The 27,457-nt window shown below is 36.9% G+C and overlaps 4 protein-coding genes across 10 annotated transcripts; all 4 read left to right on the forward strand.

Moving 5' to 3' along the window:
- Nucleotides 1-5,582: 5,582 nt before the first annotated feature.
- Nucleotides 5,583-10,238, forward strand: LOC125200787 (anthranilate synthase alpha subunit 2, chloroplastic-like). Of its 3 annotated transcripts, none has more exons than XM_048098552.2 (11): nt 5,584-5,788; nt 6,121-6,305; nt 6,502-6,691; nt 7,032-7,183; nt 7,685-7,800; nt 7,890-8,136; nt 8,230-8,286; nt 8,520-8,672; nt 8,858-8,938; nt 9,298-9,384; nt 9,631-10,238. In XM_048098552.2, exons 1-11 carry the CDS (start codon nt 5,662-5,664, stop codon nt 9,952-9,954), a joined length of 1,719 nt encoding a protein of 572 aa, XP_047954509.1. In that variant the 5' UTR covers nt 5,584-5,661; the 3' UTR covers nt 9,955-10,238. The 3 variants fall into 3 exon arrangements, with proteins under 3 accessions (XP_088921507.1, XP_047954509.1, XP_088921508.1); XM_089065382.1 differs by having other exon boundaries at nt 5,647-5,788; nt 6,121-6,285; XM_089065381.1 differs by having other exon boundaries at nt 5,583-5,788; nt 7,890-8,286.
- A 305-nt stretch (nt 10,239-10,543) lies between these two features.
- Nucleotides 10,544-12,645, forward strand: LOC125200789 (Quinone reductase family protein). 5 transcript variants are annotated; one of them, XM_048098556.2, is made up of 5 exons: nt 10,544-10,595; nt 10,770-10,837; nt 10,939-11,032; nt 11,385-11,650; nt 12,283-12,645. In XM_048098556.2, exons 2-5 carry the CDS (start codon nt 10,812-10,814, stop codon nt 12,506-12,508), a joined length of 612 nt encoding a protein of 203 aa, XP_047954513.1. In that variant the 5' UTR covers nt 10,544-10,595; nt 10,770-10,811; the 3' UTR covers nt 12,509-12,645. The 5 variants fall into 5 exon arrangements, with proteins under 5 accessions (XP_047954513.1, XP_047954516.1, XP_047954515.1 ...); XM_048098555.2 differs by lacking the exon at nt 10,544-10,595 and adding an exon at nt 10,637-10,683; XM_048098559.2 differs by lacking the exon at nt 10,544-10,595 and having other exon boundaries at nt 10,603-10,843; nt 10,922-11,032.
- Nucleotides 12,646-12,788: 143 nt separating this feature from the next.
- Nucleotides 12,789-16,578, forward strand: NPC1 (non-specific phospholipase C1). The gene is made up of 3 exons (XM_048098553.2): nt 12,789-14,980; nt 15,381-15,560; nt 16,039-16,578. Exons 1-3 carry the CDS (start codon nt 13,864-13,866, stop codon nt 16,359-16,361), a joined length of 1,620 nt encoding a protein of 539 aa, XP_047954510.2. The 5' UTR covers nt 12,789-13,863; the 3' UTR covers nt 16,362-16,578.
- Nucleotides 16,579-19,142: 2,564 nt separating this feature from the next.
- Nucleotides 19,143-24,357, forward strand: DDB2 (damaged DNA binding 2). Its single transcript, XM_048104537.2, has 11 exons — nt 19,143-19,404; nt 19,577-19,667; nt 19,854-19,981; nt 20,291-20,413; nt 20,513-20,601; nt 20,700-20,820; nt 21,490-21,581; nt 22,760-22,889; nt 23,076-23,324; nt 23,428-23,624; nt 23,722-24,357. The coding sequence occupies exons 1-11, from the start codon at nt 19,180-19,182 to the stop codon at nt 23,933-23,935; spliced, it is 1,659 nt and encodes a 552-aa protein (XP_047960494.2). The 5' UTR covers nt 19,143-19,179; the 3' UTR covers nt 23,936-24,357.
- The last annotated feature ends 3,100 nt before the right edge of the window (nt 24,358-27,457 follow it).

The raw sequence follows: 27,457 nt of genomic DNA on the forward strand, positions 1-27,457 counted from the left end.
TAGACGGAAGAAGTATTAAACTTAAAAACGAAGATTTTTTCCCCTATGATCAGGCAAACTTGCATGCATATAACAGCTTTGTCGATAAATGCACTTTTATGATAAATGCACTTTTATGTAACAGTGATATGCAAATTTTAATGAAAAATTGATAAATTAAGAGAGGGGGAGAAAAAATGGATAAAGTAAGAGAAGAGAGGGAAAAAAATTGGTAAAGTGTGAGAGAGATGAAAAAAAATGAGTAAAGTATAAAAGAGAAACTTTCCAATTTTAGAAATGAGACTATTTTTGTAGACATCTTAAAATAAAAAATGAAATTATTTTCTTAAACGGAGTGAGTATAATCTATAAATAACAATACTATTCAAATACGATCATATGTTCTCAGATTAGTGCTAGTGACTTATAAAATTTTCAATATACGCGTAATCATACAATCCATTGATTCAAAATTTTAGCAAAATACTCCACTTACGTTACGAGATGTCTACGGCTCGAATAAAAAATCACTAGTCAAGACACACCAAGGTGTCAATATAACATGGTATGACTATCCAATAATTATTTGACAAATGGAAATATATTAATACCTAAACTAATCTCACCTAATCGGACATTAACTTTATTTGGAAAAATACTTACATATGGTAATATTTGTGGACTTCCTATATACTCCTACATATCTGATCAAATATGCATTCATATGCACACACGTATATAACGTATATATTAAGAAATATTTTTGGAAGACTTTTATTATAATTTTAAGTTTGAACTAGTAATATTTATTCATTTATGATGTACAAAGATATTTAATAGTATATTAACTATTTATAGTACTAATTTTGAAAGGGTTAATGAGATCACGATTAGTATTTATTTTAACTATTTTCAATTTTGTATGTAATTGCTGTTTTTACATGAGTAGATCTATTGTATTTTTGGAGTTTTTTCATACCATATAAATATATTTGATGTAATAATATTAATTTTTTTGATAACGTTCTAATCATTCATATGGTTAATGATATGCAATGGCAAAAAAAATAAAAACTAAACTATATATATTTTAAAGAGTCTCCATGCCATAATATCCTTATGTTTTTTTTTTATACATATAATTTACATTATGACTAATTTACCCTAACATTATAGACTTATAGTATTAAATAGATATATATCTAATTAAGGAAAATTTAATCAAATTAATTATTCTTATCTAAATGCATATATGTTAATTGGAGATAAACTTAATCATGCACTAAGAGTAATGGATTTAAAAAATTTTCAAACGGATTTCAAAACAATATTCTTGTGTAAATTTTTAAAACATCTAATTAAAAAATCAGTAATTTAGATTATCAGTATTAATGAACACACTACATAATTAAATTATTAAATTTAATTTTAAAAATAATTGGATAACTTAAATAGCATTATATGATTTTTCAAACAAATTTTTATTTAATCATTCTATAATTTAATTTTTAGCTTTTTCTTTATTTGTTGTGCTATTCTTTCATAACTTATTTTTTTCGTTAAATTTTCTGGAACATTTTGTCAATGTAGTAATGATAAGGCTGATTCCATGCATTGGTTATGGGGTTAAATTCTATAATTTCCCGGGTCTGACGAGGTTTTGTAAGCCAGGTGTGTAGAGAAAAGACCAGATCCAGGAAGAAGAAGGAATCGCCTGGAGAAGGGAGCTGGCAGAGGAAGCGAGCATAAAAGGGAAGAAATTCACTAGACGGAGGAGCATTCTGGACAAGGGCAGAATGGGAAGCACAAGGAAGAATCTAGAAGCTCCGTCCCTTACAAATAAGAACACACGACCCACATTACGGAGGATCCATCACCTTTAGCTTAGCTTTCTCACTCTCTACACACACACTTGGGGAAATTAGTTTGGGGGGTTCACGGTCAGAAAATTCATCGGAGTTGTGTAACACCATCTCCACGGGAGACGAAGATACAATCTATTTCCTGCTTTCAGTTTATGTTTCTGAATTTCCCGAGACTTCGTTGTTCGAAGCTCTGCCGTATCTTGTTAAATTTCCGTTGGATATTGCACTCTTTTGCTATGAAATTTACTGCTATGGTTTTGTTTAATGTTATCGCTGCATTTTCTGTTTACTTGGGATGTTTTTGCGATTGATCTGAGTTGGAAGTTGAATTGTGTAGAGATTGTAGTAGATCGGTTAAATCTGGTTGAATCTGTGTGATCGGAGATGGAATTTGCTGTGGTATGTTGTGGATGGCTTGGATCCAGAGTGGATGAAGCGTTCAGAGTTTGGATCTGTTCATGTTTGCATGGTCTTGATGTTTAATTTCTGTTTCCTTATTTACTTCGTCTAGGTATAGTAGATCTGTTTAAATTTCTGTAGTTAATTGTAGTAATTGGTTTAATTTAGCTTGCTCTGTTTTCATTTCGTGTTTTGCTATGTATTTCCTCTACATTTTGTGATCAAGGTTTTTGAGAAGATGAAGTCATTGTTAGTTAAGCCTTTAGTTAGTTGATCTGCAACTTTTCGTTCGTACTTTGCTAATTTTGGGAAATGGTCCCCACGATTTATCTTTCCTCTGTCTAGGTTAGTTTTAGGAAGTCGTTTACCGGGTCTAGTAGTTGTTTATGCTCTGGGTAAATTTGAGTACGCCTTGTTTTTCGTCATGCATGTTCCGTTATTCCTGCCTAGATCTAGCTGTTAGGATAGAGCATTTTGTTTTTCAAGTCTAGTAGTTAAATCTCAACCCCGAAAATGCATGGCAGCAGCCAAAAACAATGTCCAAGTCATCTTACATGTTTACTTACGCCTCCATCTCTGTGGGATTCGATCCCTACTTCCCTGTACTAATCTTTTTAGCATAGCGGGTTGAGGATTTTGAAAAAACTAAGGGGTAAGATTGTGTGCACCAACGACTAAGGTTTTGAGGGTTCCTTGAGTTCCTGGACCCTGTGATCTAGCGGATTCTCTGGATCTGAGAAGTCTGATTTTATTTTGCACTGCACTCTCCTACCGTTTAGCTCTTCCTCAAGTAACAATGAAATGATTCATTTAATAGTACATGAAAAAATATGTAAAAAATAAACATTTATCTTATTCAGATTGGTTTGTATAATAAAATAATACACTATTTTTGCATTATCTTTTCAATTTTTTTGTTATTTTTCTTTGCTTTAATTAAATTTAGTAATTTTTATTTAATTAAGCTAGGGCGTCTAATATTTTAATATAACTATATAGTTTTAAAATATTTAAAAAAATTAAAATTTTGGAACGTAAAAAATTAATATCAAACTTATGAACATTCTAAAATCAAAACCACATACTCAATTAGTATTAACACATCATAGATAAAATTTTAGTTTGTTCTATGATATAGTGAATTTAGTTAAGAACTTTAATATTTTATATAAAAAAAGAGGAAATACGAACTATAGGTGTTGCTTATATTCGTTGATTTTGATTTTGTTTTCGGGCTTTGCCCGCTTTTCATACCAAAAAAATTCTAATGTGTTGGATGTTATATTAAATGGAGCTAAAAACTTTATTATTCTATAGAGATTATTGTGAATAAAAAGTGACTAAAAGAATCAGTTTATCAATATTGAAGATTATAGTATTATAATTATAAAGTAATTATTTTTGTTATATGTTATAGTAACTGTGAGTAGTTACAGTTCAAAAATATTAGATAACTAATTATTTATATTTTATAGCGCTAATTATTTGTTAAAATTTATTTAAATTCAAATTTATAAAGACTAATTCGTTAAGAAGTCTGACATTATATGTTTACTAATAAATCATATTTTATTTGTAGACAAAATGTACACTAAATATATAAAGCTAATAAAATTAATATTTTAAAATTTTAAAGATATATCTTTAAGTAAGTGCATTAAAATGGGTATAGATAAAAAAGTTATCCAAATCCAATCATGTTTTAAAAGATTAGATGATATTCACATGTTATTAAATGCATGCATGATCTATGCATAATCAATATTTATATCCTTAAATAGGTGTATTTAATAAACAAATTAATGTAGGGGTAATAAAGTACATATATAAAATATAAATATAATTAAAAATATAATATAATATACATTTACTATTTTAACCCCATTATGACAATACCATTATATCTCTAAAATATTTTTCTATTTTAAATATGCGCAAAAATATTTTACATCATACTTCATCCGTCCCAGATTAAAAGTCACTTTTTGTCATAAAAGTTCGTCCCAGTTTAAGAGTCACATTTAGAATTTTCCATATTCGGTCATACAATTTTACTCAATTGTTCATCAAAATTACATCAAAATGTCATCATCTACACTAAAATAAACCAAAACAAAAATTAAAATCCAAAAAAGTCAAAATGAACACACCTTCAACCAACCCACTTCATTTATTACACATTCTACCATCTCACCTCATTTATTACACACTCCACCATCTCACTTCATTTTATACACTTCAACTCTTTCTTAAAACCCGAGCCATAACAATAAGTGGCTCCTAATCTGGAACGAAGGGAGTAATTATTAATTAATATCATGTGAAATTAACAATAGTAAGTTAATTAAAAGTAACTAAAGTGTATATCATATGAAAATTAAAAAAATTAATTTAATTACAATAATATCATATGAAAATTAAGTTTTAACTGAAATATTTTACATCATGATTAATATCATAAAGTTTAACAAAAATAAGTTAATTAAAATAATTTCAATGAATTTGTTCACAAGACTAACTACGAAATTATGTGAGTATACATGATGCATATTTTTCATATATAGGAAGTTCAAAAGGTGTTACCATCATATTGTGGCCTTTTTTTCAAAGAAGTGAATAACATATTATGTATGATTAGTTTGAATATTAATCACTTTCTATTTGTCAAATAATTATTGGATAGACATACCACGTCATAATGACACCTTCGCATGTCTTGACTAGTGAATTTTTTTATCATGGGACTCTAGATGACGGGCGACTAGATTTTCAATAACTATTTTGTATGTTTTATAGAAATTTTCCCATGAAAAGAAAATCACTAGTGAATTTTTTTATCATGGGACTCTAGATGACGGGCGACTAGATTTTCAATAACTATTTTGTATGTTTTATAGAAATTTTCCCATGAAAAGAAAATCACGTCATAAACCTACTAAATCAGTTTTACTATATTGAGATTCAAATTTAATAAGTTTTTTACTATTATCTAATTGTTATTAAAAATAAATAAATTTCTCATGGTGGACTATAGCAACTACTATTACGACTTATTTATCTCTTATTACTGTAGTAATAGTATATTTTAATTAATTTTTATATTAAAATTTGTAGTATTACTTATTTATTATAAAAACTACTCCTATTAATAGTAGACTGAGAGTATTATTTATAAAAAATATCCGGCTTTTTTACTAATATTGGTATATTTGTAAATTCCGGTATTGAAGAAGATCACGTACATTTAATTCCATAAATGTTATTCCCATTGTCATAATTGTCGGCGTTTTACAAAGTTAGATTTAATGTACTTATATATAAGTTACATATCGTGAGTCTCCTTCTTTCTCAATCTAAACCAACTCAGTCATACACTCTCTGAGAAGAGGCAAAAATCACATTTTCGACTGTTTTGTAAATGGAAACCCTAGGTTTTCGCTCTACCAATCCGCTTCTAGCTCCTCGCCGCACCGCCGCCGGACCTCTAACAGCCTCCTTCAGGACTAGTGTTGCCGTTAAATGCGGCATTTCACTTCCATCGTTGGGTCAGTTCACTCTCTCCTCAATCAATCTACCTCTGCCACTTGAAATGATTTGTTTTACTCCTTATTCTATATTGTTTATGGAATTACTGATTCATTAAGGTTATGTTTGTTGCTAATTTCCAAATCAAACATAATGAATTTGAAATTGGAAGGAAAAACGTTTGGATGATTTTGTATTGAGCTTGTTGGCTGCAGTGTAGTTGCTGACCAATTGAGGTTACGTTTCTATTGAATTTAACATAATACTAGATTGGAAAGTGAAAGGAAAAATGGTTGGATGATTTGTTATTGTTTCTTCAATATCATGATCGCAATGAGTTTGGTGGCTGCAGTGGACCACTCCGTTAAGTTCAAGGAAGCTGCAAAGGATGGGAATTTGATCCCTCTGTACAGACCTATATTTTCTGATCACTTGACTCCAGTGCTTGCATACCGGTGCTTGGTGAAAGAGGATGAGAGAGATGCCCCCAGTTTTCTTTTCGAGTCTGTTGAGCCAGGTTTAAAAGCTTCTAGTGTTGTAAGTTATCTTTTTTCTTTTCATCATGTTTGCAGATTAGTTTTCAGTTGATTCTCATTTTTATTGATTAGAGAAAACAAAAGTGGAGATGTTATCTCGAGTAAACCTCTCTCATTGTTGTAATAGGTTTTCCTTATGCACATAAATGAATATAGGTTCCTCATTTGCTCTAACTAATGCTGAATAAATTCTTTAGGGGCGCTATAGTGTTATTGGAGCTCAACCATCAATGGAAATTGTGGCGAAGGAGAACATGGTGACCATAGTTGACCACTTTAAGGGAGAGAGGACAGAGAAGTTTTTGGAGGATCCCATGGTTGTTCCTCGCATGTATATGGAGAAGTGGATACCGCAGCGAATCGATGAGCTCCCTGAAGCATTTTGCGGTAATTTATGAAAAGTTGAGCACTGCAATTGTTAAGCAATGGCCATGATATAGCCCCATGGCCACTAATTAACAACGTTGGTTAAGTTACACGTTGTTGGTAAAATTCATGATATTGGCTCTAGCTAATACAAGATTACATCTATCCTAAGGTTCAGGGAGAGCAGTTAGAGAGTGTAAGATATTTAGTTAATGATTTCTTGATAAGATTATTTTCCCTGCATATCACTATTGAGTATATGTCAATGGTGTTCTGGATTACTAAGTGCAAGTAAAGATCTCTATGTTCTGTTCGGTCACAAACTATAAGAAATCCTTAACAATGTGTTTTTTTCAAACAGGTGGTTGGGTTGGTTATTTTTCATACGACACGGTTCGTTATGTAGAAAAGAAAAAGCTTCCTTTCACAAAAGCTCCTATGGATGACAGAAACCTTCCTGATGTTCACCTAGGCCTTTATGATGATGTAATTGTTTTTGATCATGTGGAAAAGGTTCATTCTTACTCCCTCAAAATGTTAACACACATTCAATCAAGGAATTTCAAATTTTAAGTATTTTGAGTTTGTCTAGTCATATTATTGTACAGGCTGTGTCATGCTGCACTGGTCTGCTTTCTTGTTGTTGTATGTGTTTGATAGACTTACTTGTTCAAATCTGCTTTCTTGTTGTTGTATATGTTTGATAGACTGACTTGTTCAAACTCTCTGGCTAGTGGCCATGACCAAACTACTAGCTCAGAGACAAACTTGTGTTTACATATAGGTCTCTTTTTGGTAAATCTTCCTTTTAGTCTCTCACATTTGTTTTGACAAATAATTATAGTATACAAAGTACAAACTATTTGCATTAATTTATTTAAAAGTTTACTACTTCATTATACTATAAGTCTATAACTATCCCTATTAAATTTAAAGTAACTAATTTCCCACCCAGCTTTTATTGCTGCTTGAAGTTTATTATCCCATTTACTTAGTACTGGTACTTATCTCCAGAAAGCATATGTGATACACTGGGTCAGGTTGGAACAGTATAAAAACGTCGAGGAGGCCTATCATGATGGAATGAATAGATTAGAAGCTTTAGTTTCAAGAGTGCATGATATACAAACGTAAGCAATGCATTTTCCTATTTAAATTTCACAATTATATGAATGGTTTCTGTTGTTAAAATTTACCTTGTTCTGTTTGTTACTTTTAGTCCTAGGCTTGCTGCAGGTTCAATAAAATTACACACTAGCCTTTTTGGTCCCTCTTCGAGCAAGTCCACCATGACAAGTGAAGAATACCAGAATGCAGTAGTAAAAGCTAAAGAGCATATCCTAGCAGGGGATATCTTCCAGATTGTCCTCAGCCAGCGATTTGAACGTCGAACTTTTGCAGATCCCTTTGAAGTGTATAGAGCATTAAGAATTGTCAATCCAAGTCCATACATGACATACTTACAAGTCTGCCTACTCTTCTCTAAAATTTGTTCCTTTACGTTGATCTCATTTTTTTTTTTGTTTCTTACAATCTGTAACCATGTCATTGATGATCAGGCAAGAGGCTGCATCCTTGTTGCTTCAAGTCCTGAAATTCTCACTCGAGTTAAGAAGGCAAGTAATTTCTGCTGTTCGAACGTGACAGCTTCATCTTCGCTATCCCTGCTAAAACTTGATCTTTCTGATATATTACCCTCTAGATTCTAGTATTTTCTTTTAACTAATGAGCGGGTTATACTCAAGAAGATAACAAGCTTGTTTTACGGCTTTCTAGTATTCTCCAACTTATTTTTACTGTTTCTTTTACATGAATCTGTTTCTTTACTGCTTAATATTCTTTATAACAGGGTATAGTTACTAACCGGCCTCTAGCTGGAACTATACGGAGAGGCAAGACAGTACAGGAAGATTATATGCTACAAAATCAGCTTTTGCATGACGAAAAACAGTGTGCCGAACACATTATGCTTGTTGACTTGGGAAGGAATGATGTCGGAAAGGTTATTCTCATCTGTTTCTACTATTGTTTAATTTGTTACCTTATACATGGATTAGGTGTTGGTAAAACATGCTATTTGAAACTCTGTAGAGTATATTCCTTGAAAGATTGTTCTCATATGTGAGAGGTATATTTCTGGATCACATATCCTCTTGGTCCTGTTCTTGATTAACTCTGGCATTGCAGGTGTCAAAACCGGGCTCCGTCAAGGTTGAAAAACTGATGAACATTGAACGCTATTCCCACGTCATGCACATCAGTTCCACTGTATGTATTCTCTACCAGTGATTATCCTTTACATTTAATAGCTTCTTTTATTCTGAAAAGAAAAGGTAGAGTGCCTTGCATATTCAGCTCTATGAAAACTACACGTATTAAATTATTGGAAGTTTTTCGCTTATGCTCGGAAGGTAGAAACAATATTTAAACAAATCAGTGAAAGCTGACGAAGGTCTTGCATATTTTGCTCAGAGATTCAAAAAACATTTTGTTGCTTTATTTCTCAGTTATCAGAAAACCAGGCACTTTTCTTCTGAGAAATAATATCTATTGCCACTGACTTTTCCTCTGAGAAATAATATGTATTGCCACTGATTGTTCCGTCTTTTCTTCTCTTGATTTTGAAGGTTACTGGTGAGCTTCTACCTAATTTGACCAGTTGGGATGCTCTCCGTGCGGCATTGCCCGTTGGAACTGTCAGTGGAGCTCCTAAGGTTGTGCATTTCAATTTTCTTCATCCGACATACCTTCCTCTCTGTCTTTCTAGTGGCTGCTGGAAAATTTTCAACTCTTAATGTTTCTGTTTCAATTAGGATAAACTAAAATTATGTACTGCACATAGTTGATAACGTTTGTGTGTCTAGAAGATTTTAATCGAATGGATGCGCTTTCATTTTCATCCAATAAAAGGATCACATCATTTTTCCTAATTGCACGGTTTGGTAACTTGTGATGTGCAGGTGAAAGCTATGGAATTGATTGATGAACTAGAGGTGACGAGACGAGGGCCTTACAGTGGTGGTATTGGTGGCATTTCTTTCTCCGGAGATATGGATATTGCCTTAGCTTTGAGAACCATCGTGTTCCCAACCAACATGAGGTACGACACTATGTACTCGTACAAGGACAGCGAGAAGCGCCGCGATTGGGTCGCCCATCTCCAAGCTGGGGCTGGTATCGTTGCTGACAGTGATCCTGCTGATGAGCAGAGGGAGTGCGAAAACAAGGCCGCTGCTCTTGTCCGTGCCATCGATCTTGCAGAGTCATCATTCGTCGAAAAGTAACACCTTCTTCAGTTCCCATACTCCATCCCACAGATACCTCGGGAAATTTATATAACCTAGTTGTAGAAAGAAATTTTTCTTTTCACCGTAGGAGTTGGGTTTCCACTCTCTCTCTCTCTCTCTCCCTCTCTCTCAAGTTGTAGATGGAAAAGATGGCTTAGGATGGTTGCTTGCTCCAGTTTTTGTTGGACATTTTGCAAATCATGTGATTCTCATGTTGTTGCTTGCAATATTCTGTTTATTTATTACGAGATGTTGAAAATTCAATAATTACTTTGCAAACACGTATTATTTGCCTATTTTCCTCAAATCGAATTTATAATTCTCAAATCATATCATTGTATGTAGTGAAGATGACTGAAATTCCATAACAAAAGCACAAAAAACTGCGAATTATTATTTCATGCTTAGGGCTCAATCCTTCTTTTCTTCAGTTGGATTTTAGTGTTGTATTTTCCACAAAATCATTTCGATTCTTGAATGTTGAATTTCGCTTGTTTTAATTTCCCCAAATAAATTAATTGACATGTGAAGTTTATGTCCAATATATCTACACACGAGGCAAACCTTATCTCAAACAACAAATTATCCACCCAACGAGACAATATAGGGACACTTGTCTGGAAATAAACTATTAAGAGGCAAATATTTTAGTACTACTATTTCATTTATTATTTCTGTAGGGAGTTCCATAAATTATTGTGTCTTCGTTTGCTGTTTTGTTCACATGTTGGCTGATTTTCTTGGTTCTTATGATAACAATCATTAACCCCATCCCTCTCTCTCTCAAAATTTTGATTCTTTTGTGATCTCAGGTTTTCAGATTGGGTTATCTCTGACTTCAAGAGAGGCAGATCATGCCAATTACAAAGATTTATATTGTGTAAGTGTAAGGACAGAAAATATTTTTTTTAAAAAGGAAGCATGTTTTATTTCGATGATTTCAAGGATTGATGAAGATTTTCAGCTCATATCATATTTTAGGTATTACTCTCTGTATGGACATGTTGAGACTATGGCAAGAGAAATACAGAGGGGTGCAAATTCAGTTGCTGATGTTGAAGCTACACTTTGGAGGGTTACTTTCTTGATCTCTCTTCTTTAATTCATGTTTGTTTTTTATTTTGTTAGTATATAATTTGGCCCAGTTTGTGGGATTTCAGTTGATGAAGATTTTTATGCATACTAGATTCTTGATTCCTATTGCAATTTCAGAATCTAACTTCTTTTTTGTGGTTTGATTAATCATTAGTCTTGATGCAATATTGTTATAATTCTTGAAGTTTCTAGTGAGGAAAGAGATGGAAAAAAGCTTTGATCTTGGGCATTTACTAATTGTGATAGGATGGATAAAAATATAATTGCTGATGTTGACTAGTCTACCATTTACTTCAATGGGATGGATTGAATGATTTAGGACTTGTTTTTAGGTACCGGAAACGCTGCCTAGCAAGGTATTAGAGAAGATGAAAGCTCCTGAACAACCAGATGATGTGCCTGAGATAAGGCCTCAGCAGCTGGTGGAGGCCGATGGTTTCCTCTTTGGTTTCCCTTCTCGTTTTGGGGTAATGGCGGCGCAGTGCAAGGCCTTCTTTGACGCCACCAGCGATATATGGGCCTCCCAGCTTCTTGCTGGGAAGCCTGCTGGAATCTTCTGGAGCACGGGTTTCCATGGAGGCGGTCAGGAACTTACAGCGTAAAATTTCCTCTTCCTTCTTGATCATCTGTTGCAACAGTCTTACTTTCACCTTGTCTTTGCTAGTTACGACATATATAGTAATCTGAAACTTATGCCATTATATTTTGACTAAGAAGTTTCAGGGAAGGTGCATTTTCAATGATTTAGTAACATTATTCAGTTTTCTCTTCTTGATTTTGTTTCAACAATCTTGCTTTCACCTTGTTTTGTAAGATGCTTGATGGCTAAGTGTCACAAATTGTGGGTTCTAATACAAAATATATGTGATTTGAAGCTTCCATAATCATGTGAATTATTTAGTTTGATACTTCAGTGATTTAGTAACACTATTCAATTAATTCTTCTAATGAAATAGGTCATTGATCATTGAGTTAAACTAGTTAAGTTAGATCATAAACTTGTGGCAATCTTGCTGTCACGAAGCTTCACCTCAGTCGAGTAGTAAGTAGAATTCTGCAGAGATGAGTCGAATAGTCTCGTCTTATTCTTCTTCTATTAGACACGACTGGCTAAGCGACTGCCATGAAACTAATTAAACTAGGATTAGTGTTCGTAAAACTTGATTTTTTGAGAAGCTATGACCATGAATGATGTGTGTGCTTGAGTGGATATATGTTTCTTGCTGACAGATTGACGGCCATAACGCAACTGGCACATCACGGCATGATGTTCGTGCCACTCGGCTACACATCTGGTGGTGGGATGTTCGAGATGGAGCAAGTGCGTGGTGGATCTCCCTACGGTGCAGGGACTTATGCTGCAGACGGGTCGCGCCAGCCTACAGAGCTCGAGCTTCAGCAAGCCTTTCATCAAGGTAAGTACGTTGCTCAAATCACCAGAAAGCTCAAGAAGTGAAAAAACTTACTCTGGAATGGCCTCACAAGCTTAGCAAAGAGATGGAAATGCCAAATGTGAAGTGTTTCGTTTCTATTCTATTTTCATGCTTCATTAATAAAAACCGTACAAAATAAGTCATTTTATTTAAGTTTCAATTGGTAAAGCCTAAAGAATAATCGACCTGAGATTGAGATTCAAAATGTGTTTCAAACAAAATTGTTGCAAAAAAAAGATTGTGCAAACTACTACTCCATATCTTTTAATATTTGGGATGGAATAGAAATATCTTTTTATATTAATATTTAGTATTTGATTAAAAGTCAATATGGTATTAAGGATTTTAGAAAAATAAGAAGAAACAATATTAAAATTCACAGGATCTTTTTATCGTTGATAATATGTAGAATTGCTTAATAGATTTACTTTTTTTTTTTTCGGAGATTCATCTTTTCCGTCTGAGACCAAAAATAAAACACCACCTTCCATTTGGAGAAATCTTGATACTCTTAGTAAAAGACAGCAATCGATATTGTATAATTGTTAAGAGGGAATGGTTTAAAAAAAAATAATGTCTCACCGCTATATCTGAATCAAAATAGCTCGACTCTATTCTACATAAATCAATGGATCTTGAATCAATTGGAACATAGTTTGAACTTAAAACTATGTAATCTTTTTCGTGAAGCAACTTCAAAATAAAACAAATATCAAGTTAATCAGAACAAATATCATTCAAAAATTAGAATAAAATAATATTCAAATAACCTCTATAATTATAGAATGATTAGTTGAATTAATTATAAACTATAATAGATTTATTTTTAGAACTTTAAAAAGCAAATCCCATTATAATCTGCAATTTAAAATAAAATGAGGATAAAAAATGTAAATATCACAAAACTTAAAAATTTACTCCACTAATTTAATTATACTCCATTTTGAAAATATCTTTCATTCCACCGATTTGTAGTCAACTGATATTCATCACCCTTTTAAATAGTCACGAATCTAACCAGCAATTAGTCATAAACTTCATTAATGCAGATTATAGTAATTATCTTAATGTCACGTAACTACATCTACAGCCATTTATTCATATAAAGTAAACACGAACTAATTATCAGTTGCGCCCAAACACATCTCTACTTCAACTAACAACATTCATATATGATTAATTAATCAATCAAATAAGAAATTATACCCAACACAAAAAGCAACTACCAAACCAGAAATACAAAATCCAATCAAATTAGTCAACCAAGTTTCTGTCAACTGTCCCAAAAAAATCCTCCTTCATAATCTCAATTCTCAAAAAATCCACTTCAATTTCACAATATCTCAACTCCCCACTAAAAAATCCCTCCGCCGCAAAAATGGGGGTTTTCCGACGACTCCACCTCCGCGCCGCCGCCGCCGTGTTCCTCACCTCCCTCCTCCTCTCCGGCTGCCTCCCGCTCTCCTCCCCCAAAAAAACCAAGCACAAAATCAATGGCCCGATCAAAACCTTCGTAGTTATAGTTATGGAAAACCGCTCCTTCGACCACATGCTCGGCTGGTTAAGAAAAACCCGACCCGACATCGACGGCCTCACCGGATCCGAATCCAACCGGATCAATGCATCCGACCCGGCCTCCCCCTCCGTATCCGTCACCGACTCCGCCGTCTTCGTCGAATCCGACCCCGGCCACTCCATCCAGGCGATTCGCGAGCAGATATTCGGCCGCAACGACACCTCCGCCAGCCCCGCCCCCATGGACGGCTTCGTGCAGCAGGCGGAGGCCATGGGGGTCGCCGGAATGGCCGCCACCGTCATGAGCGGATTCAAGCCGGAGCTCGTCCCGGTCTACACCGAGCTCGCGAACCAATTCGCCGTAATGGACCGGTGGTTCGCCTCCGTCCCCGCCTCCACGCAGCCGAATCGCCTCTACGTCCACTCCGCGACCTCGCACGGCGCCTCCAGCAACGTGCGCAAGGATCTCATCCGCGGATTCCCGCAGAAGACGATTTTCGACTCCCTCGACGAAAATGACCTAGATTTTGGGATTTATTACCAGAATATCCCGGCGACTCTGTTTTTCAAATCCCTAAGGAAATTGAAGAACGTAGTGAAATTCCACAGCTACGCGCTGAAATTCAAGCTGGATGCGATGCTAGGGAGGCTGCCGAACTACGTGGTGATCGAGCAGCGGTATTTTGACGTGACGCTGTTCCCGGCGAACGACGATCATCCGTCGCATGACGTTGCGGAGGGGCAGAGGTTTGTGAAGGAGGTTTATGAGACGCTGAGGAAGAGCCCGCAGTGGGAGGAGATGGCGATTTTGATCACCTACGATGAGCATGGAGGGTTCTACGATCACGTGCCGACGCCGGTTGAAGGAGTGCCCAATCCGGATGGGATCATTGGACCCGACCCGTATTACTTCGAGTTCAATAGGCTTGGCGTGCGGGTGCCTACGCTCTTGATCTCGCCCTGGATTGAGAAGGGCTCTGGTATGGACTTGTTGATGATTGATTTGGTTTGATGATGTTGAATTTGTGAGGTATTTGGCTAAGCTTATACTCCCTCCCGTTCCATAGTAAAGGAGGCGTTTCTTTTCGCCACTGAGATTAAGAAAAATTTGTGTTAGGTGAGTTAAGTAAAGGGAGAATAAAGTGGAAAGTGAAAAAGGTAGAGAAATGAAGAGAGTAAAAAGTAAGAGAGAGTAAAATAGGTGTGGAAAAATGTGTTAACTTTTACTAAACGGGAAATGACTCTATTACTATGGAACGTACCAAAATGGCAAAATGACTCTATTACTCTGGAACGGAGCGAGTACTAAGTTTTACTGACTGCAAGTGTTGTAGTGGCGTTGAATCGTTGCCTGATGGCGTAGTCTCGGTTATTTTGCAGTGATTCATGAGCCGAGTGGCCCGACCCTGACTTCACAATATGAACACTCGTCGATAGCTGCTACTGTGAAGAAGCTTTTCAATCTTAAAAACTCCAACTTCTTGACTAAACGGGATGCGTGGGCTGGGACTTTCGACAAGTACTTTTACATGCGTGATACTCCTCGTAGCGACTGCCCAGGTCCGCCCTTATCTCTTCGTGTACTTCACTTTGTCTATTATACTCAAGAGAAGCTTCTTGGTAGGCCTAGATCTATTGTTTGTGCTCAATCTTAATATAGTAGTAGTAGTAGAAGACCATAATAAGAAAATGAAGCAATTAAAATGATGATTCTTGTCTTGCTTCCACTCTTATTGATTCATATAGTTTAGTTTTCTGGCTACTGCCAATGTATGGTATTGAGCAAAACCATAATATTGAACTATCTGGTTTTCACGGAAACGAAGGATTGCAGCGTCCGTGCTTCAGCAGTTAGAGGCATTGCTTTCTGACTCGGTTTTAGGTGTAACCATGTTATAGAAATCAGCCTGCGCTATCTACACGAGACCACCTGCTTAAATCGAGTTTCCATCTGATTCTGATCTGCATTGTATTGATCTTCCCACCATTTTTTATCATGGTTAGGATTCAATCTCGAAATTTATACTTCATTTTGCAGAGAAACTCCCAGAGGTGAAGATGGCACTGAGGCCAAGGGGGGCAAGGGAAGACGAGAAGCTGTCGGAGTTCCAAATCGAGCTTATTCAGCTTGCGTCACAGCTCAATGGAGACTACATGCTCAACTCCTATCCTGACATAGGAAAGGAAATGGACGTGGGAACAGCTAACAGGTACGCGGAGGATGCAGTCAAGAGGTTCTTGGAAGCCGGGAGGGCTGCGCTGAAGGCTGGCGCAAACGAGTCGGCCCTCGTTACCATGAGGCCCTCTCTAACTAGTAGAATTGCAGAAGCACAGTCCACAACGGGCCATGAACCCTTCTGATTGTGCAAATATTCCTCCTTTAACGTGTATAGATAGATAGATATAGGAATATATGAAGTGGAATGGAGGTGTTCATGTATCCTTGTTGTCGCGTATGTTAGTTTAAGATGTACTCATATGAGTTTAGAGTGAGGGACGAGAATCTGCTTGTCTGTTTGTAACACATACAGTCCTTGCTTATTATACCTAGTAGTACTTTAGTACGCCTATTTATGTAGACATGTACTCCCTCCGTCCCACAAAGATAATCCCACTTTGACCCGATACGAGTTTTAAGAAATGTAATGAAAAGTGAGTTGAAAAAGTTAGTGGAACGTGAGTCCTACTTTTATATATTAGTTTTATAATAAAGTGTGAATAGTAATAAGTTAGTGGAATATGGGGTCCACTATTAAAAATGACAAAAAGTGAAATGGGACAAATTTTGTGGGATGGATAGAAATAGAAAAATAGGACAATCTTTGTGGGACGGATGGAGTAGTATTCAACTTAATAAATGGGCCAATTGTAGGACAGTAGGAGTATATATATACTTCCTCCGTTTCAAGATAAGTGACCTACTTCTTTTGGGCACGGGATTTAAGGAATGATATTTAAATAAGTTAAAGTGGAGAGAGTAAAGTATGAGAGAGGGAAAAGTAGAGGAGAGAAGAGAGAATAAAGTAGGTGGAAAATAAAATAAGAGAGATGACTTTTTGCTAAAAATGGAAATAGGTCACTTATAGTGGGACACCCCAAAAAGGAATACAAGTCACTTATCTTGGGACGAAGGGAGTATTTTTTTTTGTTTTAACCACAGTTATACCGAACGAATCCGACTAATCCTGCTCGACCGGGCTTACAGATTAAGGCCGAAAGTCTCCAGCGGGTGGCGGGGTTTGAACTCGTGACCTCATGGTCACCACAGCTCTACGTTGCCAACTGCGCTGCGACCCGTTGGTTTGTAGGAGTATATATTGTTTACCTTCCAACTAGGAAAATTTTATATTTGGAGATTATCTTACCATAAAAAATCTATACAATATATAAAAAGGGAGTTTTGGGGGTATTTAGGAAAATAAGGGGAGTTTTGGGGGTATTTAAGGAAATGTCCTTTTAGAATATAAATTATTATTTAAATATAAACATGAATTATTTAGTTTCATAATGCGTGAATAAGAGTTGGTTATTTAATTTTAGATAGTGGATTAGTGGTATAGTTAGTGGCATAAATTAACACTTCGCTGTTACAAGTATAAAATGGAATCATCTTGGTATTAATTGTCTTATTCAATTAATAAAGATAGAATGACTATATCAAAATTCCAAGATTCACGTCATAATATGTTTATACTTCTAATTGAGGAATGAGATAGAAGAGAAATAGATGAATTCTTAATGTCATTTGTGAGTGATTTTAAGAATGTTGTATTTGTATCGTGTAGTGTACTTAATGATACTCCTGTTTCCCAGGAAGCGGAGGCGAGCAAAGAAGGAAATGGTTGTGTTGCGCCGTTCCTTAAAGGCCTTAAGAGATCATCATCGCCCTCGGAGGAGAAGGGGCGGGAGGAATCGTCGTCGGCCTTGGACGAAACGATGTCGTCTTCATCCGGCTTGCGATTTGCGAGAGCTTGCTGGAGATTGGAGACGAGGCCGGAAGGGAGGAAGTTGTTCTTCAGCGCAAGAGTTGTCATTTTCAGAGTGAAAAGAGAAAAAGGAAATGGAATCTGACTGGAATTAATACGATGGTGATGGATGAAGATGAGTAATTATCCATTGTATTTAATTCTTCATTGTGATAGATTTTTATCTTTCTACTCCATGATTTATTGTTTAAACATTATATTATGTGATTTGTTTCAAATTTATTATGCTTCAATATTGATTTGTATAGATTTTTTATTCTTATATAACTAAAATTGTTACACTTATTGTTAATATTGATTCTAATTTGTTTAATTTATTTAAAATTAAAAATTAATATTTTAAAAATGTATTAATATGTGCATAACACATGATAAGTTGTGGTATGATTTATGTAATTGTGATATCTTTATCACTTTTCATAATTTAGTTATTTTGTTGGAGTTAGAATCCACTCGAAGAATTCTTTGTTATTCATGATTTACTTTGTAAATGTAATATTCATTATATTATAGAGTACACATTAATTAGTTATAATTTTTATATAATGATATTATTCCTAATTTTATTTAATTAATTTTGATTAAAATATTTTAATCCGTGCATCGCACGGGTGTAATACTTAGTATAGTGAAAAATTCAATAGAAAACTTTTTATGCGCTAATGTTGAAGAAACAATAAAGTGAAGTACTACTATATTTTTATATTTCGGGGGAAGACAACGACCGTCGATCGGTTAAGAAACTGGCACGTAGTGTCCCGCCATATCACACAACCAAATGGCAATTGTACCCTCGGCTTTAATAGCCTTCAATAATGAAAGACACCAAATAATTTTTTTTACAATCTTTTCTACTCCATATAACACGTTAGATGTGTACAAATATCATCACGTACCATAAAAAAAGATTTGTTCAAATCATTTTTTATCATGTTATATACTGTTATACTAGCATATTTTAATAAAAAAAAGAGTTAAACAGACTTGTTCAGATAATTTTGGATCTAAGTATCGTCGTAAAAATTAGTACCACTACTAAAATTTCTAGTGTAATTTCCAATGTTATCAAAGGATATATTGGTAACTACGTCATAATCAGACTATTGGACTCCCAAGTCGGTTAATTAGAGAGTGAGAAATTCCCCTTTTATTTCTTGTTTAATTTATCTGTAATTTCACAGCGAGTTTTGAAAATGGCGCCGCAGACGAGGAGGGCTCCCTCGTTCCCCAAAATCGTGATTGAGAGAGACTCCGACACCGAAGATAGTTCAGAAGACGAAGAAGATTTTGATGATGAAGTCCAGAAACTCGCCGGAGAGGCGTCGGATGAAGAGCAACTAGAGGAAAAGGATGAGGCGTCGACGTCGGCGAAGAGGAAAAGGGAGCCTATCACTATCAGCCTCAAGAGAGTTTGCAAAGTAAATAGCTATTGCTACTTTTTAGTTTTTTTTTTTCAATTTCACTAAATTTCTACTAGCAGTATGGTTTATATGCGTCAGATTTTGACGATTTTGAACGTATACAACGTGTGCTTGTTGGAGATATGTTTGTGTGAGATTATGACATACTGTTTGGTGTATTGTTGTTTAGGTGTGTAAGCAGTCAGGTCACGAAGCAGGGTTTCGTGGCGCCACCTACATTGACTGCCCTATGAAGCCATGTTTTCTTTGCAAACTGCCTGGTATTTCATGCTGGAAATGTGTTGTTATTTCATAGGATGTGTTGTTTTGAAATGTGCTGTTTGTGTCATTGTGTGTGAACTGGTTATTTATCTTAGATGAGATTGATTGTTTGATGATCGCTTCCATTCCGCGGTGCCATAAGCTAAAATAGTGGCATTTCCTCATTGATTTTTTTTTAATTGAAGGGCATACCACGATGACTTGCCCGCACAAAGTGGCTACTGAGTTTGGGGTTTCGCCTGCACCCTTGAAGAAATCTCATAATTCGTTGAAGTATCTTTTCGACCGTCAACTTAGGTGTCATGTGCCTAAGGTAATGTCTCTCGGCATGCTCTTCTATTTTTGGACTGGGCTTGTCTTTTGTGTATTTGGGGTTCTGTTATTTGATATTGTGATCATATTTCTCCTTCTACTTTATGTGTAAGGACTTTTATATGATTCTTTGTTGATCATTCATTTTTAGTTGTTTTCTTATCAATATCTTGAGGTTGAAAGTCAGTTTCTATTTTGGTTTGACTTTTGAGTATTGAGTGTACAAGGATGTTCATCATGAAAGTTGTTTTACATGACAATTTTTGGTTTCCATGTTATGAAATATGGTTTAATGCTTTGCTCTTAACAGATGAAGCCGGCATTTGTGATTCCGAATAAAGTTAACTGTGCAGTAATTAGATATCATAGCAGACGTGTTACATGTTTGGAGTTCCACCCAACAAAGAATAACATTCTTATATCTGGGGATAAGGTTAGCCCTGCATTCTCTTAAGAGCATAGCTCTTAGTTTTGTGTACATTTAATGATTAACTGAGTAATATGATTCTCCTTTTCTATGGTTATGGTATAGAAAGGACAGCTTGGAGTTTGGGATTATGAGAAAGTGCACGAGAGGATAGTATATGGAAACATACATAGCTGCATATTGAACAACATGAAGTGAGTTCTGCTGGTTTCATTTGATTTTCGTGATTGACTGATGACATTCATGCATGAACTGTATCTTGACTCGGGTGGTTGGCTATCAAATTCTACAGGTATAATCCATTAAATGATGGAACCGTCTATGGTGCCTCTTCAGATGGAACTGTCAGCAGCACTGATTTAGAAACTGGAATTTCATCATCATTGGTCAACCTCAATCCTGCTGGGTGGCAGGTATCTACTGATCATCTGTTAAAACAAATACAAATGGTATCTAGTATCTGGAGTTAACATGTTACTTTATCTTGTATATAACTTGTCATCTTACTCATGGTCTTACTAGTTCGCCTGCATTCATTTCATCCTAGATATTACCACATCTGTTGTCCGCATCTGTGTCATTTAAAATGGGTATGAAGGCTGCTTACTAACTTCATATTCAACCTCTCTTCTATCTCGTCTGAAGGCATTTTTGGTTGCTCTGGGGGCTTTTAAATACTCCCTCCGTCCCAACTAAGTTGAGTCAATTTTTGGGCACAAAGATTAAGAAATTGTGTTGAAAAATAGGAGAGGAATAAAGTAGGAAATAAAGAGAGAGTGATTGGATAATGGATATTTTGTTTTTTGTCAAAAAAGGAAATACTCAACTTAGTTGGGACATCCCAAAAAGGGATGCAACTCAACTTAGTTGGGACAGAGGGAGTATTAAATAGGGAAAAGTGCAGTCCAACAACTAAAATGTTTATATAGAAGTGGGAAAAAAGTAACTAAAAATCATCATTCTTGTCTTGCTCTTAGCTTTATTCACTTATAAGGTTTAGTTCTTTGGTTAGTGGTTACTGCATTTTGTACATAACATGCGTATGAAATCTAATTGAAGTGGTTGTTGTTGTTTTCCTTTAGGGGCCTAGCAGTTGGAAGATGCTCTATGGTCTGGATCTGAACTCTGAGAAAGGAATTTTGCTTGCTGCAGATAATTTTGGGCTTCTCTATATGTGAGTATTTCCTGTTTTATTGAGCTCTTTGCACATGTGTTTCGTGAAATTGTAGGCTGAAAAAGAGGAGAAACCTATACTGATTCACAAGAAATCCTCGACGCGACACGGATCCAGCAGCGGGGTTCAATGAGCTCGGAAGATGGTATTCCTTGTTTACACATCCCTGACTCTGATAATGATGATGGTGATGAACTTGCACGTCGCATGGGGCTCGCTTTGGTCGGGAAATTCTCAACTTCATCCCAGCCCTCACTTGATTCGCAAGACCCTGTCTAACTTCAAATTGAAAGGTACGCTTAATTGAAATTTCATTAATGCTAAGCATATTCTCATTACCTTATCTGAGATTTGCTGATTATGTGAAAGTGCTAAGTGGAGCTAATAATAATAATGTATGGTTTGTTGAGCATCATCCGCTGAGAATGTTTAAGTGGACTCCTGATTTTGATCTGTTCTTTGAAACTCCCATTGCTGCTGTTTGGTGTAATTTGCATGCATTGCCCATTCATTTATTTGAAGAGTCCATGTTATTTTCCCTTGGTAAATTGTTTGGTGAGCCTATTCAAATTGATCATAACACTGCCACACGCGCACATTCGTCATATGCACGTATTTGTGTGGAGATAGATATTTCAAAGCCTGTCCCGGAGAAATACATGCTCCGCATTGGGGAAAGGCATGCAAATTACACCAAACAGCAGCAATGGGAGTTTCAAAGAACATATCAAAATCATGAGTCCACTTAAACATTCTCATCGAATGATGCTCAACAAACCATACATTATTATTATTAGCTCCACTTAGCACTTTCACATAATCAGCAATCTCAGATAAGGTAATGAGGATATGCTTAGCATTAATGAAATTCTAATTAAGCGTACCTTTCAATTCGAAGTTAGACAGGGTCTTGCGAATCAAGTGGGGGGCTGGGATGGAGTGTGAGAATTTCCCGACCAGAGCGAGCCCCACGCGACCTGCAAGTTCATCATTATCAGAGTCAGGGATGTGTAAACAAGGAATACCATCATCTGAGCTCATTGAACCCCGCTGCTGGATCCGTGCCGCGTTGAGGATTTTTGGCCCAGGCCACACTGTCCACCTCGTAGGATATCTGCCAAGATTTTATTGGCACGTTATGAAGTACTATGGCTTTACTCTTTTAAATGCATATGCAGGATTGATGCGCGCTCCAACAATGTGACAGGAAAACCTATACTGATTCACAAGAAAAAAAGCAAAGTTACTGGTTTACACTGTCATCCTCTCCAACCAGATCTCCTTCTAAGTTGTGGCAACGATCACTTCGTAAGCTTCTCACACATAGTTTTTGGTTGTTTCATCCACTCTTGTGTTTCTGTGACAGACAAGTAGATTGTTTCTGTTCCTTGACGAGTGATGACTACATTTGCGGCCATTTATTTAGTAGTATCTTTTGTAGCATTATATCTAATTTCTTCATGTGCACTCTTACATAATTTATATCTATCTCAGGCTCGTATATGGGACATTAGACGACTTGAAGATGGCTCTTCTATTTATAATCTTCAACACAAGCGTGTTGTTAATTCAGCCTATTTTTCTCCACAAAGTGGTAGCAAAATACTAACCACATCTCAGGACAACCGGATTCGTGTATGGGATTCCATCTTTGGAGATTTGGACTCTCCAAGCCGAGAGATTGTGCACAGCCAGGATTTCAATCGGCATTTGACTCCTTTTCGAGCTGAATGGGATCCAAAGGTAACAATTACATTCCCTACAGCTTGATAGTCTAAATACTCCATAACTGACTATCGTGTTGCCAAATTTATAATCAAATACGAAAAACTGTTCTTTTACACAGGATATCTCAGAGTCCCTCATTGTTGTTGGGCGTTACATAAGTGAAAACTACAATGGAGTAGCCTTACATCCCATAGATTTTATTGACATCACAAATGGTCAGTTAGTCGCGGAGGTCATGGATCCAAATATAATGACAATCACTCCTGTAAATAAGCTACATCCACGTGATGATGTCCTGGCATCTGGTAGTTCCAGGTTTGTATATCAGTTCATCTTTGCTAAAGTTCCTTTCTGTCTAGTATCATTTGTTTTGTTTGGCTGATTACACTGCAATACGGTTTGGTCGAGCCAGGTCTATCTTCATCTGGAAGCCCCAAGAAAACACTGAGCTAGAGCGCGAAGAGGTAGCTAATCGGATCATTATCTGCGGGAAGGCTGAAAAATCGCGGAAAGGGAAGCTCGATGATGACAGTGGTGATGATGACATGTTTGACTCCAAGAAGAACTCGAAGACAAAGAAAATTCATGTAAAATCTAAGGTACATGGTGGTAAGAGGAAATGCTGATTTTTGGGTAGGGATTTTGAAGATGTGGCAATACAAACCTTTTCAACCTTCTACATGCACTGCTCTTGTGCTTTTGATATTATGTGTAAAAAATAGGGTAGCATAGTGACTAGAAGTGTTAAATGGATGGGGTGAGTGAGAAATCGGGCAGGTCTGAGGTGATAGATCAATGGTCCCATCTCGCTTGATATTTTTGCGCGTGTTAAAACAAACAGAGTCCAAGCCTCACTAAAATATCGGTCGGGCCATGTTAAGCTATTGTAGCCACTATATTATTTAGGTTTGTACTTGTATGTTTTACTTTTTTCCTACTGTGGAATGGTTGAAGTTGTAGGAATTTGTTAGTTTATGCTCTACTTTTAATACAATACTCGCAAAGTAGAGTATTGAAATGAAGTTGAATGGTATCTCATTTTACGACATTTCGGGTTCAGCTATCTATCAACATATCTGGTGTGTTGACCCCTGATCTCATGTCACTTCACTTTGCTTTGATAAAATTTGATCATTTTTTAAGATTTTCATCTCTATAATTTGCTCATAAATTGGTTCTGTCGTGCTGAAAATCCATTTCTTTGGAGGTGCGCGCTTGCTCGCTCCAATATGATTTTTCCAAGCTGAATCCACTGGATTTTTTTTATTATTAAAGAATCTCTTTCTAGTTGATTTGGAACAGTCAGGATATTCTTTAGAAGATATATAGGCTTTTGGCGACAACATGCTTGGTCCTGCCTATGAGATCTAATCACTAGTACTTCCTCCGTCCCATGAAAATTGAGACAAAACTTTTGGGCACGGAGATTAAGAATATATATTAAATATATTAAATAAATAGGAGAGATGAGAATAGTAGAAAAGATAAGAGAGAGTAAAGTAAATGATGGAATAAAAAATGAGTGATTAGATGTTTTGTCTTTTGCTAAAAAGGAAATGACTCAACTTTGTTGGGACGGACTAAAAAAGAATACGACTCAACTTTTATGGGACGGAGGGAGTACATTTTAAGAAGTATTTTCCAAGGAATTTATGGTACAAATATTCAATTTGTTTGGACTTGTATAGTACTCTGTCTGTCTCAAGTTACTTGAATCGTATTCTATTTTGGGGTGTCTCAAGTTACTTATCATTTCTTCTTTTTTTTTGGCTAAAAACAGAACATTTAATCTCATATACTTTATTCTTTCTTTTATTTAAGTATTTAATCTCATATACTTTATTATTTCTTTTACTTTTCTTACTCTCTCTTATTTCTCTTACTTTATTCTTTCATGTCCTCTATTTTATACTATAATTTTCTTAAATCTCGTGTCGAAAAGAAACACTACAAATAACGTGGGACGGAGAGAGTATTGAACTGGGACCAAGACAAAAAAGTTCTTCTAGTCAAGAAGCTTGTGCTTCTTTTATTGAAATAAAGGTAAATAAATGGTTTGATTCGACATTTCCTAAGAATTGATAGCATGTCACAAGCACAAGCTTTGCATGGCTGGATTTATAACTATATCTGTGCATCTCATTATAATTGAGTTATTTTTTATTGTTGTATTATAATTGAGTTTTTTTTTATATATATAAAATATCATATTTAATTTATTTTATTTTCTTCATATTTATTTTCTCTGGTCTCTTTATCTGTCTTTATTTTTATTCGTACATTATTTCTCTTCACTTAATTCATTAAATAGAATTATATTTTTTTTACAACTAACGTGCTCAAGTATAAAATTATGGGCGTAGGTGAAATAAAATATTGAATGATTATAATACTAAAATAACTAAGAGATACTCAGATATCCAGCAAGCATGTTTCATGGTTTTCATTTGAGTTGCATAGTATGATTTTGTTAAGGGAGCATCCACAATGAGAATAGGTCAGTCATAGGTCAGTCACTCTCTCTCCTGCCATATTAGCAGTATTAAAAATCCACCTGCCACGTCAGCATTTACTCAAATAGGCCAGCCGCAACAAAAATAATTCAAAAACAACTACATTTATGAAATTAAATTTACGATTAAATTACGGAATTAAATTTACGAGAAATATACAGGAAAATTCATTCATTTCATTAAAAAAAAAGGTACATAGATAAAAAAAAATACATGATTTTTTTTTTTTTAAAAAGGGCTTCCACACACGAGCCCCGCCACTCTCTACTCCTCGTCGTCGCCGCCGCCACCCGGGATATCTGAGCCCGCGTCTGAACCCCCCACCAGTGTCCTCAAGGCATCCAAATCCACCCGCATGTTCTCGAGCATCGAGTAGAGAAACCTCTTCTCCATGGGGTCGGTTGCGGCCTTTCACTCTTGGAAGACCGCGAACATCCGTTCCTCCGTTTTTGCACGCGCGAATAAGGTGTACGCGCATGGGGGGGTGCCGAGATGACCTCCTGGGGCGATAGGGGGATCTTCCCCTCACTGCCCGTTGCGCCCGCCTTTGGCCAACCGGGCGAGAGCGACGAGTAGAGGATGGAGGGGACGGAAACTCCTCAGCATCCGGGGGGAGGTCGTGGGATCCGCCGCTGTAGTCGCCGGAATAGTTCAGCCTTTGCTTCTTCGGCCACCCAGCGTCGCACCCTGCCCGGAACTTCTCGGAGTCCTTCAGCAACACATAGCATTCCCAGAAGGTGAACTCTTTATACTTCCCCGGCAAGGGGAACTGACTCTCCGCTATCCTTCCGGCGTCCTCCTCATTCTGCCCACTGGTCAGCTGGCGGAGGGTGTTGGCGTACAACCCCGAAAATCGGCCGACCGCGGCCCTGATCCGTTCCCACCCCTTCCGGCACTCCTCCCCGTTGTAGTCCTTCCCGTGCGGGCAGTTCCTCCTGTAGGCTGCTCTAATCTTCGCCCACATGTTGACGACCCACTGGTTGTTCGCAACCAGTGGATCGTCGCAAACCGACAACCACGCCTTGGCCACGTCGGCGCACTCATCCTCTGTCCACTTCCTCCGCGTGGGGATGTCGTCAACAGCGGGCTGCGACGACTCGCCGACCACCTTGCCCTTCCCCTTGGCCTTCTTCTTCTTCGGCGCGGCCCGACCCGCTGGAACGGGAGTGTCCGGCTCCCCAAGATCGATCTCCATCTCATGCAATGACAAAAGGTTATCGCCAGTGAACTACGTCTCCACTTGGGTCGACGTGTGAGACGAAGCCGTCAAAAAATCAAGAGAGGGACGATAGACCGTGCCCCCCCCCCCCCCCCCCGCCGGTGGCCCCTGCATCCCGGGATGCATACCGGGCTGCATCCCTCCCTGCCACATCTGCTGCTACATCTGGGGCATACCTCCCCTCCCCGGCGCTGCCTGCCCGCCGCTCGCCTGTACCCCCCCTGCATCCCCCCCGGCGCTCCAGCTATCATCCCCATCAACTGTTGCCAAGGGACGTTAAACCCTGGGCCCATCTGCCCGCCCATCCAGATCCCACGGGTATCGTGGGAGTCTGAGGGCCGCTCGTCACCGGACTGGACTCGTTGTTGTTGTCCATCGCTCGATATTGCTCTTGTACAGAAATTTAGAGAGAGATA

Source organism: Salvia hispanica, chromosome 2 (assembly GCF_029641045.1).
Source record: "Salvia hispanica isolate PSC_SH4W2 chromosome 2, Shi_PSC_v1, whole genome shotgun sequence".
NCBI classification, from domain to species: domain Eukaryota; kingdom Viridiplantae; phylum Streptophyta; class Magnoliopsida; order Lamiales; family Lamiaceae; genus Salvia; species Salvia hispanica.